We start from the raw sequence: 16,881 nt of genomic DNA on the forward strand, positions 1-16,881 counted from the left end.
AAATGTGTATGTACATAGGTTTTGCAAAACCATGCTGCCCTAGCCCCCCACCATCACCACCTGACGTAAGTTGGAGAGGCTTCCAACTCTGATGTGGAGTGCGTCCTCGTTCCACCACCTGGCTGGCTCAGAGTGGATTTCTTTGGTCCCCTGTCCATGGACCAGTGCTGCAGGAATCCCCGTGTACCTGCATTATGCCCCACACGTGCGCGTGTGTCTGCGGGACGCGCCGCCGGCTGGGGACCTCCCGGGGGATGGTCTCACTGCCGCCCATCACACGGGAGGGTCTGAACAGCCCCTCCTCCCTGGCGGCGCCCAAGCCCGTCTCCAGCCCACACTCCCCTCCAGGTTCTCCTGACGCAAGGCTCCTTCCCCAGGATGTGCCTCGGGGACCACCGGGGAAGTTGGTGCCACCCAGGAATCCCATCCTGTGAGTGGTGCCTCCAGCTACCTGGCCTCGCAGACCAGAGTGCTGGTCTGCCCTACCCACTGTTCCTCCCTGCCTTGTTCTTTCATCACTGCCCCCATGGCCCCAGCCCTGGCCTCGTCCTCTCCCACCCGTACCTCCTCCCTGGCCTCCCGTGTGCCCCCTCCAGTCCATCCCCCTCATGGAGGGCTTTCTGACACCAGAGCTGCCCCGACTCCGCTGCTCCCAGCCCTCCCATGGCTCCCCAGTGCCGTCAGGGCAAAATCCCAGCCCCTCAGCCTGGCCTTTGAGGCCCATTAGTTTCTGATCTCTTCCTCCTCCTCAGCCTCATGAATTATCACCCCCAGCCTCAATGAATGATTCAATGAGATGCCACCAGGCCAGACTGCAGGCACCGTTCTCCCCCTCTCCACCCCTCCACAGCCCCATCCCTCCTCTTGCTGCCACATTCCTTTCTCTCTGTCCCCACTGAGCTCAGCCCTCACTCTCCCCCTCCTGCTCCCCGACCCTAGCCTCCTGACCTCTGGTCTAAGACGGGAGCCACCTGCAAGGTAAATGCTCAGTGAAAGGAGTGCCCCCCTCCCCAATTTCCTGCCTCACCTCTTGGATGCCCTTCTCTGCCCCACAAAATGTCACCTGTTCCCTGGCACTGAGGAAACTTCTCTCCCAGCCTGGGCTTTCATATTGTCATTTGGACGTATTTAAAACAGAGTTGTTTGACAAGCCATTTTAAAAAATATGTAAGGCTGATTTTAGTGTTTTTAAAGAATCTTTGCCACCCCCAAATTGTGCATTGTAGCAGGTAGCTTCTGGAAACAATTCTAGAGGTTTCTTTATTTAGGCCGTCAGAGAGACTCCAGGTGAGGACCAGGGGCTAGTCACTGGGGCCTCTCTGGCTGTCAACCATTCACCTCTGCTTGCACCCAACTTCCGTTCAGCAAGGTCACTGCAGAGGAAACAAGCTCAGCTTGGCCCACTTCCTAGAACTGGCCTCTCCAGCAAGTTGTGTAAACCAAATCCCCCTCTCCGTTATTTCCCAAAGCAGCGACATGTGCATTTCCATGGCAGTGCAGGGGAGAACCTGCCCATAGCATGACTTGAAAACACCCACGAAGTCTGGAGATTTAAGTTGGCATACCAGGAAGCTTGCAGAGTATGTTTATGTATTGGTTAGGAGTAAAGTTTTTAATTTTTACAGAATTTTGCAAATTCTCCCCCAGCCCCTCTGCCACCCCCGGCACTGTCCTTTTTTGGCGGGGTCATTCCCAGTGTTTATTAGAGCTGGGTTGCAGTTTTGTCCTTCGCCAGTAGGTGGCGATGGAAGATCACAGCCAGTCTGCGAATGCCTCTCAGGCGGTACTGGGGGAGGTGGGGCATCATCCTGGCCCATGTGGTCCGTCTCAGCGGAGAGAAGGGCCCTAGAGGGGGCACGGTCGATCCTTTGGGAAGGTTGGGGTTCCCATGAAGTCTCTGCCTTAGCAGATGCTGGTCCTCGGGAACGCCGGGCGCCTGTTTTCTCATCTGTGAAGTGGGGTCGTGTGAGGCCCCCCCCAGCCGCTGCTGTGCTGCGCGCTGCCTGAGGAAGACAAGATGGTGGAGGGTTGGGAAGGGGAACGGAGCAGAAGGGCGGCAGCCCCCCTCTCACCAAGCTCAGGCCGGAGTCCAGGGCTCAGCAGAGTCAGGAAGGAGCAGATTCCCAGCCACTTGTAGGGCGCCCCCCCCCCCCCATGTCCTGGCCCTGCCACTTACGTGCTGTGGGTCTTTAGGCAGCTGCTCCCTGCCTCTGAGCCTGTTCCTCGTTTCGTCCCTCCTGCACCTGGGGCAGACCTGATCCCTCCAGGCAGTGTCCAGAGTCCAGGGCAGACAGAAAAAAGGGAGAAAATGGGTGTCACAAAGGTCCTTCCACCTCGGGGACTGTGGCTTGACAGCCCGGCCCTGGGCTCCCTGGGTTGACCCCGCCATCTGCTCAGGACTTGGAAACCTCAGAGCCCCAAGGGCAGGAGAGGGAAAGGGGGAGTGGAGCCCCTGGAGCCCTCAGGGCGAGGACGCGCGGGGGAGGGGTGCTGGGCAGGGCAGGGGCCTCCCGAGACAGAGACAGAGGAGGTGAGATGACGGATTGGGAGAGGAGAGAGAGGAAAGAAGGAGAGAGACTGAAAGAAGGTGCAGGGGACTAGAAAGAGACTGGAGAGTGAGAAAGAGGAGGGATGAGGAGAAGGAAAGATTCAGCGAGGAGAGAAGAGACGGATGTGAGGAGGGGAGAGGAAGGGCAGGGAAAATAGGAGGAGGAGAGAGGGGGCCGCTCAGGGGAGAATAGGCAGAGAAATGGGAGAAACAGAGACAGGGAGGCCCCGAGAGAAGGGGGCAGAGCGGGGAGAAACAGGGGAAAGACAGGTGGGAAGAGAGCTGGGGAGGGGCGGGGAGGGAGACGGACGGAGAGAGAGGAGGAGGAGGAAGAAAAAAGGAAAGAGGGGAGAGGAGAGGGACAGGGGAGAAGAGGTGGGGCGGCCAGGGGCCCAGAGGGGAGGGCAGGAGGGTGAGAGGACAGAAGAGGAAACGGAAGGAAGAGAGGGAGGAGGAGGAGGCATTGAGGTCAGGGGAGGGGAAGGAGGAGAGGAAGAGGCAGGTGGTTTCGAAGGAGAGAAAAAGGGGCGAACTGCAGCGGCGAGGAGGAAGGGAGCGAGTAGAAAAAAGGAAAGGGGCAGAGGAGGAGAAACAAGATAGGGAAAGTAGAAGGGAGACGGGAGAGGAGAGAAGGCCAAGGGCAGAGATACAGGAGGGGGAGAAAGGAAAGAGGGAGACAGGGAGGCTGGCGGAGAGAAGAGATGGGGCGAAGGGGGGAGGGGACCGCTCAGGAGACAGACCCGAGAGGGAGGGGAGGAGACGGGAGAGAAGCAAGCGGAGGGAGAAGGGGTGTGAGCCCTGCGGAGATGCCCAGAGAGCCGGGGAGGAAAGAGGGAGAGACTCGGGGAGACCCGAGAGGGAGGGGAGGAGAGACCGAGGGAGAGAAGAGGGTGGCGGGGAGACGGTAAAAAGAAGATGAGAAGAGAATGAGTGAGTGTGTGTATGTATGTGTGTAAGAGAGGACGGGTGTGAGAGACGGCACGGGGAGAGGGAGAGGAGGAAAGGAGAGCGCAAAGGACGGAGGGAGGGGGAGAGAGGGGTCCCGCCGGTGTCGCACACACACACCCTTGGAGGCCAAGGGGAGGGGGAGGTCCAGGCTGAGGGGAGGGTGGAGGGAGGCCCGCGGGGAGGCACTTGGTGGCAAGAAGGGACCGGGGAACACGGAGGAAATGAGAAAAGTGGAAAGTAAGGCAAGACTAGGCTGCAGCGCGAGGCCAGGAGACGGCGAGAGGGGAGGCCGGCGGCTCCTCAGAGCCCGGCCCGGCCCGCAGAGGACAGCGTCCCTCCTCGACACGCGGGCGGCCGCCCCGAGGGCAGTTGGTGACTGAGGGAGAGCAAAGAGGGACAGCGGGGAAGACAGAACAAAGCCGAAGGCGTGACGGGAAAGAGCCAGGTGGATAGAGGGGAGAGAAGGAGTGGGGCTCAGAAAGGAGGAGGGGGAGGGAGAAACAGGGAGGGAGACCGGCGGGAGGGGCAGGCTTGCGCCAAGTCACGGGACAGTGTCCCCGTGTCCCAGTTAACGATGAGTTGCGGGCGGCAAAAACGTGCAGCTGACGGTCCCAGGACCTGGCAGGACATGAAACGAATTCCGTAAACTGTGAAACAATCACAGGACCGTCTGTTCGGAGACAGGATAAAAATAGCGCCCGCGCGGGGAGGCAGCCGCCCGCGCCCCCGCTGCTGATACCGCAGGGGCCTCCCCAGCTGCGGGAGGGGAGCGAGGACGGCCCGGGGGGCAGCGCCGGGGGGCAGCGCGCCCGCAGTAGGAAGCCCGTGGAAGGAAGACACAGGGAGCCCTGAGCGAGAGTGAGGCCCGGACGGGCAGGAAATCGGAGCCCCTGGGCGGAGATGGGAGGAGCAGGAGAGGCTGGTGTGACAGGTGCACGCGGGGATCGGAGACGAGGAGGCGGGGGCGCGGGGACCGAGAGGAGACACAGCAGCAGCCGAGGAAGGGGCAGCGCGGGGCGGACCCGGAGCCCAGAGCGGGAGGCCCAGGCCCGGGGACTCCGCACCGCGCCCCGTCGGGGCCAGGAGGGCGGACGGGGGGGGGGGGGCCCCGGGGCGGGGGGGCGGGCAAAGGCCGAAGGAGAGGCGGAAGGGCCTCCAGAAGGCTGGGAGTGACAGCGCAGGGGAGCCACGCTGGGGCTGCGGCGGAGGGCGCTGTAAAGGAAGGAGGGGTGCGAGCGCGGTTTAGGGAGGAGAAGTGGGGTGGGGAGGGGCGCGTGTGTGTGAGTGAAAGAGGAAGAAAGTATGAGGGGCGGGGTGAAAGACGGGTGAGGGGGAGGAAACCTGTGAGCGGGGCTGTGGAGAGACGGACAGATGGACAGAAGATCGAGACAGGCCAGGACGGGGAGGAGGGAGGAGGGGGAGGAGGGGGAGAGGAGGGGGGGGAGGGGGAGCGGCAGCGCGAAGAACGCAAAGGACCTGGCGGGGGTGGGGGTGGGCGAAGGGGGCGGCCGCACAGTGCGAGCGAAGTCCCCGCAGGGAGGACGACGTGTGTGTCAAGAGAAACTGATGGGGCAGAGGCACCGGAAGCGTGTGTGAGGCGGAGGGGCAGGAGAGAAAGAGAAAAACGATGGAGCGGGAGATGCGGAGAGAGGAGATCCAGAAAATGGGAGGGAGGGGAGGGAGAGCTAGTGAGAGAGAGAGACTGGGAACCGGGGAGAGATCCAGAGAAGCGGGGAGGGGGCCCCCCGAGGCTCACAGACGGGGCGAGACACAGGGGGCCGAGTGGCGGGCGATTCTCAGTTTCCTCAGCTGCTTCTCGGGGGCGGGGGCGCAGGGAGGTGGGGGAGGGGGCCCCGAGGGCGACGAGTCTGGACTCAACGACCAACAGCAGAATCAGCGCCCCCTCCTCCCTCCCGCGCGCATGTTCCAGCGCCGCCTATCCTACTTTCCCTCCTGGTCTCCTCAGTCACCCCTCCCCCCCCGCCCTAGGGAGTGGCTGCTGTGATCTACATTTTCTTTTCCCCAGTGAGGAAATCCAAACGGAGCCCCAGTCGGTCATCAGCTGCCCAGCACCCTGAGGTGAAAATGATGGGCCCCTTCTACAGCCGTGGCGGCTGAGATCGCTGCCCACATGCCTTCCGTCTGGAAAAATTGAGAGCTTCCGCTGCAGAGAAGGAAGAGGAGAAGGAGAGGAGGGGGCAGGGGAGAACCCAGGGTCTAAGGAGAGGCAGCAGCTGTGTGAACCGCCCTGCACGCAGTTGGTGCTTAATTAGTGCCCCTACCCTTTCCTGGTGGAGAACGCGGAGAGCAGGAAGGGAGAGAAGAGGCGGTCGAGAGGAAGGGAAAGGGGGAGGGAGAGAGTGTGAGGAGGGGACGCTGGGCTTACGAAGAGCCTGGCACACAGCTGGCGCTCAATCAATGCCCATCCATTCCCTTCTTCAGGAGAGAGGAGCCAAGTCAGAAAGGACGGACGTGAAGAAGCCACCACAGAGGAAAAACGGGAGGAAAGACAGCCAAAGGAGGGAGGGCCGGGGTGGAAATAGCTAGGCATACGGTGCCCCTAAGTGTTGGTTCTCTTCCCGGGAGAAAGAAGACAGGCAGAAAAGGAGGGGGGAGGGGAAACGCCAGCAGAGAGAATGAACAGGAGAAGCTGTGCTGGAAGGAGACAGTGTAGGTAAAGCAGTGGGTATACAATAGGCACTTAATAAATGCCCGTCCCCCTTCCTGGCAGCGAGCAGAGGAGGCAGCCAGGAGGAGGAAAGCAAGCAGAGAGGGAGAGAGAAGGGAGCCTAGGGCCTATGAGGCAAGCTGGGACAGACAGACAGCTGATAGGAGTAGCACACAGCAGGCGCTCAGTACATGCCTAGTTTCTCCCCCAGGAGAGAGCTGGCAGGGCAGAGAGGAAGGGGAGAAGCTGGAGGAGAGCAGGAACCACGGAGAAGAGAGGAAATGAGGAAGAGACCGTGCGAGTGTGTGGGTGAGGCACACAGGAGGTGCTCAATGAATGCACGCTGTCTTCCTTGGAAGAGAAGGCAAACGAGGAAGAGGAAGACACTGGTGAGAGGAAGGTTGGCCGAGGAGGCGAAAGGATGGAGCGGAAGGGAGGAGGTGATGTCAGAGGAGGCAGTTCCGGCAAATCATGGGGCACATAGAGGTGCTCAGTTAATGCTTGTTCCCTTTCCCGAGGAAGGCCCAGAGAACACAGGAAGGGAGAAGCTGGCAGAATGAGTGGGGCAGGGAGAAAGAGGCAAGAGAAGATGAGGTGGGGTGTTAATTGCCTGGCATACAGTAGGTGCTCCATAAATGCTTGTTTTCTTCCCCCCAGAAAGGGGAGACAGAGTAGAAAATAAGGAGAAGTCAGAGATTAAGGGACAGGGAGAATCGAGGGGGAGGGGGAGTGGAAGGAAATTACCAGGCACACAATAGGTGCTCTATAAATGCCCAGTTCCTCTCCTGGCAGAGAGCAGAAAGAAGCAGAGGACAGCAGAAACCACGGGTCAGTGGAGATGAGAGGGCGAGAGGAGAGTAGAGAAAGCACAAGCAATTGCTTGGTATACCATAGGTACTCGATGAATGTGTGTTCCTTGCCTTGGCAGAGAACAGAGAGCCCAGAAAGACAAGGAGAGGACAGAGGAGAGACAGGGGAGGAAGACGGTGTGAGGAAGGGTGAGATGGTGTGTAAACTGCCTGGCACACAGTAGGTCCTCAATATATGTTTGTTCCCTCCCCTAGGAGGGAGCAGAGTCAAAAAGGAGAGGAGGGCTTCCCTGGTGGCGCAGTGGTTGAGAGTCCGCCTGCCGATGCAGGGGACACGGGTTCGTGCCCCGGTCTGGGAAGATCCCACATGCTGCGGAGCAGCTAGGCCTGTGAGCCATAGCCGCTGAGCCTGCGCGTCCGGAGCCTGTGCTCCGTAACGGGAGAGGCCACAACAGTGAGAGGCCCACGTACCGCAAAAAAAAAAAAAAAAAAAAAAAGGAGAGGAAATGAATAGAGAAGGAAGAAAAGAATTGGGGGGAGAAAAGGGTGTATATAATAAGAGAGGAGACAGGGTTTGTAAATTCCCTAGCACACAGTAGGTGCTCAATAAATGCCCATTTCCTTGCAGGAGAGACCAGGCAGATCAGGAAGAAGGGAAAGGAAACGGTGGAAGGGACAGGAGAGCAAAAAGAGTATAAGGTGCAGAGACGGTGTATGGAAATTGCCTGGCAAACACTAGGAACATAATAAATGCCCATCTTTTCCAAGGAAGGGAGCCAGAAGCCCAGGAAGAATAAGCAGAGAGCACAGAGGAAGGGACAGGGGAGACAAGAGGGTGTCAGGAGGGGCACGGAGGCATTTCAGGTACATCCAGCAGGTGCTCCATAAGTGCCTGTCCCCTTCCCCGTCAGAGCAGAAAGCAGGCTGGGAGTGGGCAGAGACCCCAGAAGGGAGGCTGGAGGGAGGAGGGGGAGTCTGAGGGTGGAGGCCAAGGCCAGGCTTCTGGTGGCCGCCCCTCCCCCCCAACACCGGGGCCCAGCCAGCCCAGCCCCCAGCTGCCCCGACAGAGTCAAGGCCCTGTCAGGACAAAGGCCCGTTGTCTGGGGCCTGGCACCGCCTGGCGGGAGGGGGAGGGGGCTGCCCAGCTCAGTCTGCCGTGTCTGGGGGGATGCGGGGCACCGTCTAATCTCTGTCTCTCGGCCTCCGAATCTCTCTCCGTGTCTCTGCATCTCCCTGTCTCTGAGATGGAGATGTCGCCCTGTCTCACTGTTTCTCCGCGTATCTAGGTCCTGCTGTCCCACTGGCTCTCCCATCTCTGAGTCTATGGCCCCCATCCCGGTATGTCTCTGTCTCTGAGTCCCTGTCTCTTGCTGTCTCTGGGTCTCCCTCTGCATCCATCTCTCGGTTTTTCTCTCAGCCTCTGTTTCTTGCAGTCTCTGGGAGGGAGGAACCCCGACCCCACGACCCCGACCCCAGCCCCGGGTTCCCGACCCCCACCCACCCGGGTTCAGGGCGGGGGTGCTGAGCTCAGAGGCAGAGGGGTGAGAAAGGGAAAGAGGCGAGAGGAGCGGAGAGGTGAGGACAGAAACAGCTTTATTCAGCAGAAACCGCAGCAGAGGCCCCAGGCGGCCTCCATCCAGGGCGATGGAGAGGTAGGGTCAGAGAGAGACGGGAAGAGAAAGTCAGGGACAGGCAGAGAGACAGACAGGTAGCGACTGGGAGAGACCAAGAGAAGTGAGGAGAGAGACAGACACACACACACACACACACACACACACACGCACACACACACACGGAAGAAGGGAGAGAGACGGGCGGAAGGGTCAGAGATGGGGAGACAGAGACAGACAAAGAAATGGAAAGAGACAGGAGAGATACACAGAAAGAGATGAAGAGAGATTAGATAGACATGGGAAGACAGAGACAAGAGAGAGAGGACGGGGCAAGAGAGACAGAGAAAGAAGGACAGAGGCAGAGTTAGGAACAGGTTGGGGAGAAATGGAGAGCGGGAGGGTCGTCGGAAGAGACAGAAAGACTGATGGAGAGACGGGAGGGAGAGAGATGACAGAGAGAGAGAGAGAGAGAGAGAGACACGAGAGCCCGGAGAGCCGGAGAGAGGGCCAGCGCGGTGCAGGCGGGACGCGGGGAGTCAGGAAGGAGCGCGGCCCCTCTCACCTGGCATCGCTGGCGGCCACCCCCCAGGACCCGACAGGGTGATTTAAGGGGTGCCCTGGGGGCGGGGCTGCACCCCTCACTGCCTTATCTGGCTAGCCCCGGGCTCCGAGAGCTAAATTGGGCCTCAGCTGTCAGCACCCGGGGGCACGGGACAGCTGTCACCTCCCCCTGCACCTTCCACGTGACCGGCCCCCTTCCTTCCCTCCTGCAACCAGGCCGGCACTGAGAGGCCCCTGGGGGCCTGTGTGGGGCACCCCCAAAGGGCAACCGGGGATCCCCAGGAGCCCCTGCCAACAGATGCTCTGGGACCAGCCTGGCTGGGCACCCTGGGACAAGGGACAGCCTGCCTCAGGCTTGTGAGAAGTGGGGTGGCCCCAGCAGATGGGGGCTTTCGAGGCTGCATGGGCCCGTCTGCACCCACCGTAAGGGGCAAACGGTAAGCGCTCAATCTGTGCACTGGCCCAGCCTGCCGGTCCTCTAGGCTGCAGAGCAGGAGGGGTTAGCGCCTGGGGGGGTGCTGGGAGCAGGAGGAGGGAGGCTGCAGGGACCCCCACGCCCCCTCCCCAGGTCCCACCCTTGTCCTCTGGGCTCCCGCTCTGACCATATTAGGCCACCAGTGAGAAGGCACCTGGGGAGGTCACTCAGGCCCAGGAATAGAAACACTCAGGGAGCCCCGCCAGGCTGTCTGGGACCGGATGGGACAGGCGACAGGCCCAAGGGGCAGGAGCGGGCCCCAGAAGCTGAGAGTGACACAGAGAGACAGAAACGCCCAGAAAGAGCGCCCACGCGAGGGACCCAAAGGGAGGACGGAGAGAGTCAGAGACTGGGCGGGTGTGGGGGGCACCCCGGGTTGGGGTGTCCCGGGACCCCAGCAGTTCCCCTCACGTGTGCTGCTTGACTTTTCACTTTCCAAGTTGCCCTTTGACCTCTGAGGTCTTGGGAACCAGAACCCGCCAAGCCCAAGTGCCCCCATCACCACAGGTCAGCGTGTCCTGCCGGCGCCTGCTCCCCTCCCCGCCCCCACCGCCTTCTTTCTTGTGTCCCTCTCAGAATTTACTGTCTGGGTGGAGCACAGCCTGAGGCGGGCTGGGGAGACGCCCCCAGCTGGAGCCCTGCCTGCCTCTCCCTGCCCACGGCCTCCCTGTGCCTCCAGGTCCCCCATATCTGCCTGCCACCTAATGGAGGGCCCCTCTTTTGCCCATGTTCCTCCCTCACAGTTTTAGGCCCATGACCCCTCAAAGCATCTCCTGGGTCCCTGACCCTGGTCCTCCTCCCCGATGTCACCCGGCCTGTCACACTCCTTACATCCCCCTGAGCTCAGCGTGTCCCCCACACCCACTCCTCCTCCCTCGGTCCCATCTGTTGGGGTGGCCCTACTGACCCCCAGGTCCCAGGGCCAGACGCCGGGTACCTCCTTCCCTGCCCCTCTCCCTCACCCCCAGAGCCTGCCCTGATTCTCTTGTCACCTCCACTCTGCCCCCAGGGTCCTGACTCAGGCCTTGTCCTCTCCCATTGGGACCCTCAGCTTCCTCCTGGGCCTCCCAGCCTCCAGCCTTCCCCCCACGTGGCCCCAAAGGGTCTTTCTGCACCCAGGACCGACCTGCCCCCACCCCTGCTCACAGCCCTACCCATTGCCCTGGACCAGGTCCAGCCCCTCAGCTGCTCTTGGAGGCCCTGTGGGCTGTGGACCTGCCAGGATCCACCCTTATCTCTTTATCACCTCCTCGAATGGCTACTGGAGAAATCATCTCCCTCAACATGCCAGGTCTCAATCTGGGCTGTTTCTAATTCTGGAATGGGCCCTCCCTCCCTTCCCACTGGCTCCCTGGAGAACGCCCCTCAGCCAGCTCCCCCAGGACCCCTCATCTTCCCATGGCCCCCACTTTGTCCCATGGGACCCCTGTTAAAACACCCCACCACTGGGACTGGGGGTCTTTACATCCATCCCCTTGTGTCTTCCTCCCAGCCTGAGAGCTGGGGAGGGCAAGCATCCAGCTGCACAGGCCAGACCCGGAGGGACAGGGGGCCCTGGGGGAAGGGTACAGGACAGGATGGGGGGCTGCTCAGGGGAGACTGTGGAGAGGACACCCAGTGGGAGTCTGTCCTTCCTCTGCTCAAATCGCACCGGCCACCATCTTCCCCCTCCGTCACCTCTCCACCCTCTCTCTCCCTCGCTCCCTCAGCTCCAGCCACACCAGCATGCCTCAGGACCTTTGCACTGCCTGTTCTCTGCCTGGAATGCTTCTCCTGCAGACCTCTCCGTGCCTGCCTCTCTCCCTCCCCTTCTTCCAGTCTTTGCTCAAACACCTCCTCAGCAACACCTTCCACCGCCCCGAGGAATTCTACGTTGTGTTCCTTTCCCTGGTGTTCCTTTCCCTGGCTGCTCTAGCAAAAGTAGTGGCTTATAACAACACACATTGATTCTCTTACATTTCTGGAGGTCGGAAGTCCAAAATGAGTCTCACTGGGTTAGAGTCAAGGTGTGGGCAGGGCTGGTTCCTTCTGGGGTCCTGGGGGAGAATCCGTTTCCTTGTGTATTTCACCTCCTAGAGGCTGCCTGCATTTCCTGGCCCGTGAACCCTCTTTTGTCTCAAAGCGCCCCCTCCGTGTAGCATCTCTTTGACGCTGCTTCCTTAGTCATGTCTGAGATTCTCCTCTCCTGCCTCCTTCACTTTTTTTTTTTTGGCTGCACCGCCATGCGTGTGGGATTGACCAGGGATCGAACCCATGCCCCCTGCCGTGGAAGAGTGGAGTCTTAACCACTGGACCACCAGGGAAGTCCCGTGCCTGCTTCACTTTTTTTTTTTTTTTAATTTTAATTTTTATTTTTTTGCTTCACTTTTAAGGGCCCTCGGGCCGACTCAGACAATGTAGGATAATTTCCCGATTTTAAGGTCAGCGGATTAGCAACCTTCGTTCCCCTTTGCCACGCATCTGAATATATTCGCAGGTTCCGGGGATGAGGATTTGGACATCTTTTGGGGCCATGACTGCAGTTGGTAGATGAGTTGGGAGTCAAGAAGTAAACCCTCTCCTTCTGTTTGGGGCTTATCTCCCTAAACACCCTGGACTGCATCTCTCTGTTCACTCCTGGTCTCTCCCAGGTGCCTCGGGAGGGCAGGCATTTGTATTGTTTTCCCCTGGGCCCACCCCCATGAGGAAACTGAGGCCCGAGAGATGGGTGGCGAAGCCGGGAGGTGGCAGAGAGCTGGGATCCCGGCCAGGCCCGCCTGGGCCTCTCTGATAAACCAGCGGAACTGAAGGAAAGGGGCCCCCGGTGAGACTCAGGCCAGGCTGGGAGCAAATCATCCATCGGGTTTATTGAGGCAGCAGTGGCATGTGGGGCGGGGGGGGAGGGGATGCGGAGAAGGGGCTGCCTGGCCCTTCCCCCGGCGCTCGGGAGCCCGCTGTGGATGCGCGGGGGCCACGCCCGGCGGGCGGCCGTGGTCCCCCCCTCCTCGGGGTCAGTCTGTCTGCAGCCAGGAGCCCTTCTCCTCCACCTCCTTGGTCACCACCAGCAGCACCTCGCACAGGCCCTGAGCCAGCGCGGCTGCCAGGAAGGCCCTGGGCGGAGAAACGGGGAGACTGAGGCCTGGGGGGTGCCTGGGGTCGCCCCCCGGGAGGGGGATCTGGCGTCCAGCCCTGGAGTCGCCCCTCCCCTCACCTGACACCATCCTCGTCGCCCAGGACCTCGGGCGCCCGCAGCTTGGAGTCCAGGTTGTAGTAGACGCCGTCCACCTGGCGCAGGGCCACCCAGTGCCGCCGGCGCAGCGGCAGGGAGAGCAGCCCCAGGGACACAGGCGAGGGCAGGTTCAGGATCAGCCCCAGCACCCGGGGCAGCGCCAGCTGGGACAGCGGCCTGCGTGGCGGGGCAGGGACGCCACGGTCAGGGCCCGGCCCCCGCAGGCGCCCGCCGGCCCCACGTTACCCAGGCTGGTGGCGGCGGAGGCTGAGCCCGCCCGGGGACTCTCTTGCACCGACCCACCCCTTCCTTGCTTCCACTCACCTGCTCCCCCTCCCCACCCAAACCTCCCAGTCGGCCACCCCCACCCGGCAGCTCCCCCTTCACCGCCCAGCATCTGCCTGTCCCCCCATTACGCGTCCGTTATGCACCTACTACCCATCCATCCAAGCGCCCGGCGACTCCACCACCCACCCCACTCCCCATCCGCTCCTGACGCATCTGCTGCCGATTCTACCCATTATCCATCCGTTATCCACCGCCTACGCGCCCACTCACCCATCCAGGCCTCCCAGCCACCTCACAATCACCCACCATGCAGCTACCCATCAACGCTTCACCCAGTCATCATCCACCCACGGACGCAACCAACCAGCAGCCAGCCAGCCGGCAGCCCAGCGGCTTCTCCGCCGTCCACCCAGCTCTTCATTCATTCTTTCCATCCACCCCTCCATCCATTTATCCCTTCGTCTACCCAACCGCCTGTTTGGTATCCACCGCCTACCAACTCTTCACCCTTTATTCACTCAACCACTCAGCCAGCCAGCCGTTCATACCATCCCATCACCCACCCACCTACCCAGCACGTCCCGCCGCCCATTCACCGTGCACTCACCCACCCAGGTACGGCCAGCCTATCCGCTGACCACCGAGTCACGCCTTACCACCTCCCAACCCCTCAGTCTGCCGGCCGCCCACGATCCACCCACGCAAACCTTCCACCCGTCCCCCCCTCCTGCTGTGTCCCGCACTGACCACCATCACCCCGCACCCGCTGTGCCAAGCTCGGCGCACGGGACGCAGCGCTTTCGGTCGCACCTCCTTCTATCCCACCACACGGCGGCCAGGCCCTGCCCCTGCAGGGCAGCCATGATCACGTTGACGTCATAGTTGCCGGTGCCCAAGAGGCTGCGATGGGGGTTCAGCCGGGAGTCTGGGGCCAACCTGGGTGGGAGGTGGTCAGGGCCTCCTGAGTTGGGGGTTCCCTGGAAAGGCCTCCCCCTCCCCCACAAAGCCAAAGAGTCCCAGGGTCCGTGAGTCACCCAGCCTTGGGACTCTTCCCTCTCTTCCATCCCCATGACTCATCAGCCCCAAGCCCTGCTCCTCTCTGCCCTGGCCTCAAGGATGTGTGCCCTGTCCCTCACCCAGCTTCCAATCCTCCCCCTCCTGGGGGCTCCTTCTACACCCAGCATTGCCTCGGCCCTGCCCCTGCTCCCAGCCCTTCCTGGCACCCCCATCACCCCAGGAGAGAGCCCCAGCCCTTCAGCCTGGCCTTGCAGATCTGGCCGCTGCTGGCCTCCTGGCTTCGGGCCCATCCCACCCGTTGCAGCCACCTGTCCCCAACCACATCTCCTGTGCTGCTACCCCCAGCCTTTCGTCCAGCTGTCCCCCAGCCCAGGAGGCCCACCCCACCACCACTTGTCTCTCTGGGCTCTGCCTCCTCTGGACAATGGCACCTTTGTTCTGTCTCTGGGCCTTTGGTGGGCAGGGCAGGGGGAGGGGTCGGAGAGGGGAAAGTTGTGTATTCTTTTCCTGTGTATGTGTTTCCCTGGCTTCCCTCAGCGCAGGGCTCATAGCGGACTCATCTCTGGGTCTCCAGCGTGGCCTTGCCATGAAAGGGTTGATTGATCCCTCTTTTGAATGACAGAGGAGATGAATACATTCTAAAATAATCAGTCTGAGGGGCTGGGACTTTGCCTGAGGATGCTGGGGCAGGGGCACGGGCACGGGAGGGCTGGGAGCAAGAGATGGGGAGAAAGGGTCATCTCTGGGTGTAGGATCATGCTGGGAATTGACTGGAGGGGAGAGACTGGAGGCTGAGGGGAGGGTCTAGGAGATGATGGGGCCAGAGCTGTGGGGACAGAGAGGAGGGGATCAGGCAGAGAGATAACAAAGGAGTGATGTTTGAAATCTTGAACAGTGAGGAGGAACATTCCAGGCTGCCAAGAGGAGAAAGCTGTGCCAGGCAGAAAGAATAGCCTGTGCAAAGGCCCAGAGGCACCGTGGCGGGGCTCTTTCAGGGACTGGAGAGGAATTTGCTTGGAGGGGAGCAGTGAGATATGAAGCGACAGAGACGGGTGGGGATCACAGCACACAGGGTTTTGGTTATCAGACTGCAGAGCTTGGGACTTCTGCCAGGGGTGCTGGGGAGCCATGGGAGGACTGGGAGCAGGGGAGGGGCAGGGTCATCGCAGGAGCTCTATGTAGCCTGGACTGAACAAGATAAACCGGAAGCTGGGAGGCCAGAGGAGAGTGGGGGATGAGGGCCCAGATAAAAGGATGTGGCCTGATCTGGGGCTGAGGCGAGAGGGGTGAACAGGCGCAGGAGGCACTCTCAATCTCTGAGTCCCAGAGTCCAGCCCAGGCAGGGGATGGGGCAGCAGAAAGCCCCGGGGCTCTGCCCCTGCCTTGCTCTGAGACCCAGGTGGGTTGCCCCACCTCTGTGAGCCCTGCTTCTCCAGGGGTTGGGGTGGGTGATGGTCACCTCTTGCAGATCTCATCGGCAGCCTCCTGGCTGAAGAGCTGCTGCTGCAGGACGTTGTTGAGGGCGTGGACGGCACAGAGCTCCAGGCGTTGCCGTTCGTGGTACACGGAGGGCGGGCTTGGCTGAGCTCCTGGGGCCTGGGACATGCCGTCCTCGGCTCCTGCTTGGGGGTGAGGGTGGGGGAAAAGGTACTCAGGGGCCTGGGTTCAGGAAGCCCGACCTGCCAGCAGGCCCTGGGGGCACCGTCATTGAGTGGGGGCTCAGGCAGCCTGAGCGGCCACCGGGCCACTGACTGCTCTCCTGGCGCTCTCCTGGCAACAGAGTACCTCCATCCCCTATTTCTAGGAAAAAAGCTCTCTCTTCTGCTCACTTAGCAACAGAGGACCACCCCCGCCACATCCCTAAGTGAAAGGGTCCCCTAGGGTGGTCACCTAGCAACAGAGAACCCCCCTCCCCTGTCCCTAGGTAACAAGCTTCCTCTCTGGTTACCTAGCAGCAGAGGACCCCCCACCCCCACCCCACTAGGTAACCAGTCTCTCCTCAGGTTACTTAGCAATAGAGGAAGCCTCCTCCCCTGTCTCTAGGTAACAGTGTCTCTTCTGGTCGCCTAGCAACAGAAGACTCCCCTCCCCTGTCACTAACCTACAGAGTTCCCTCCTCCTGTCACCTGGCAACAGGGCCCCCCTCCCCGGACACCGAGTAACAGAGCCCTCTCCCCGACCCGTACCCCAACCGTGGCGCTCGCCCGTTGCCTGGCAACGACCCTCACCCCGCCTGCCTCTCTGTTCCCCCGAACCAGGGGCTCCCGCATCCCCCTGGGCGGCGGCTCTGGCCTCCGGGAACAGGGCGGGCAGCACCACGCTGACTGGGCAGGAGGGACGGACTACAGCTCCCGGCGGCCCCCGCGAGCCGGACTACGACTCCCGGCGACCCTCGCGAGAGCTCTTGCTCCGCACGGAACGCCCGGGCAGCGTGGCCCGGAAGTCCGCTGTCGCCCCCGAGAACGTGGAACTACAACTTCCGTCGGTCCCCGCGGTGAATCCCGGAAATGCGCCCTGAGGCAACCCTCTCCTTCGCACACTTCCACGCCCCCTGCTACTCGAAGGATTCTGGGAAATGTAGTGAATAGGCTCTCGCGATAGCTTCCGGGGTGTTGCTACCGTGTACGCCCGCTCCTTGTGATGACATCATGCCTAGTGTGACGACAAAGCGTGACGTCACAGAAGGGAAACAAGTGATCAGACACCAGACTACGCAGGGAGAAGATCCTCCAATATTTACTGAGAC

General features: G+C 61.3%; 1 protein-coding gene across 4 annotated transcripts; it reads right to left on the reverse strand.

Annotated features, from left to right (window-relative positions):
* Positions 1-4,923: 4,923 nt before the first annotated feature.
* JOSD2 (Josephin domain containing 2) lies at positions 4,924-16,493 on the reverse strand. 4 transcript variants are annotated; one of them, XM_007104266.4, is made up of 5 exons: positions 16,322-16,493; positions 15,595-15,754; positions 13,929-14,054; positions 12,813-13,007; positions 4,924-12,712 (listed from the first exon to the last, which is right to left on the reverse strand). In XM_007104266.4, exons 2-5 carry the CDS (start codon positions 15,738-15,740, stop codon positions 12,613-12,615), a joined length of 567 nt encoding a protein of 188 aa, XP_007104328.1. In that variant the 5' UTR covers positions 15,741-15,754; positions 16,322-16,493; the 3' UTR covers positions 4,924-12,612. The 4 variants fall into 4 exon arrangements, with proteins under 4 accessions (XP_007104328.1, XP_007104329.1, XP_007104326.1 ...); XM_007104267.4 differs by having other exon boundaries at positions 16,364-16,492; XM_007104264.4 differs by having other exon boundaries at positions 15,595-15,757; positions 16,364-16,464.
* Between the last annotated feature and the right edge of the window lie 388 nt (positions 16,494-16,881).

This window comes from Physeter macrocephalus, chromosome 17, assembly GCF_002837175.3.
Source record: "Physeter macrocephalus isolate SW-GA chromosome 17, ASM283717v5, whole genome shotgun sequence".
NCBI classification, from domain to species: Eukaryota; Metazoa; Chordata; class Mammalia; order Artiodactyla; family Physeteridae; genus Physeter; species Physeter macrocephalus.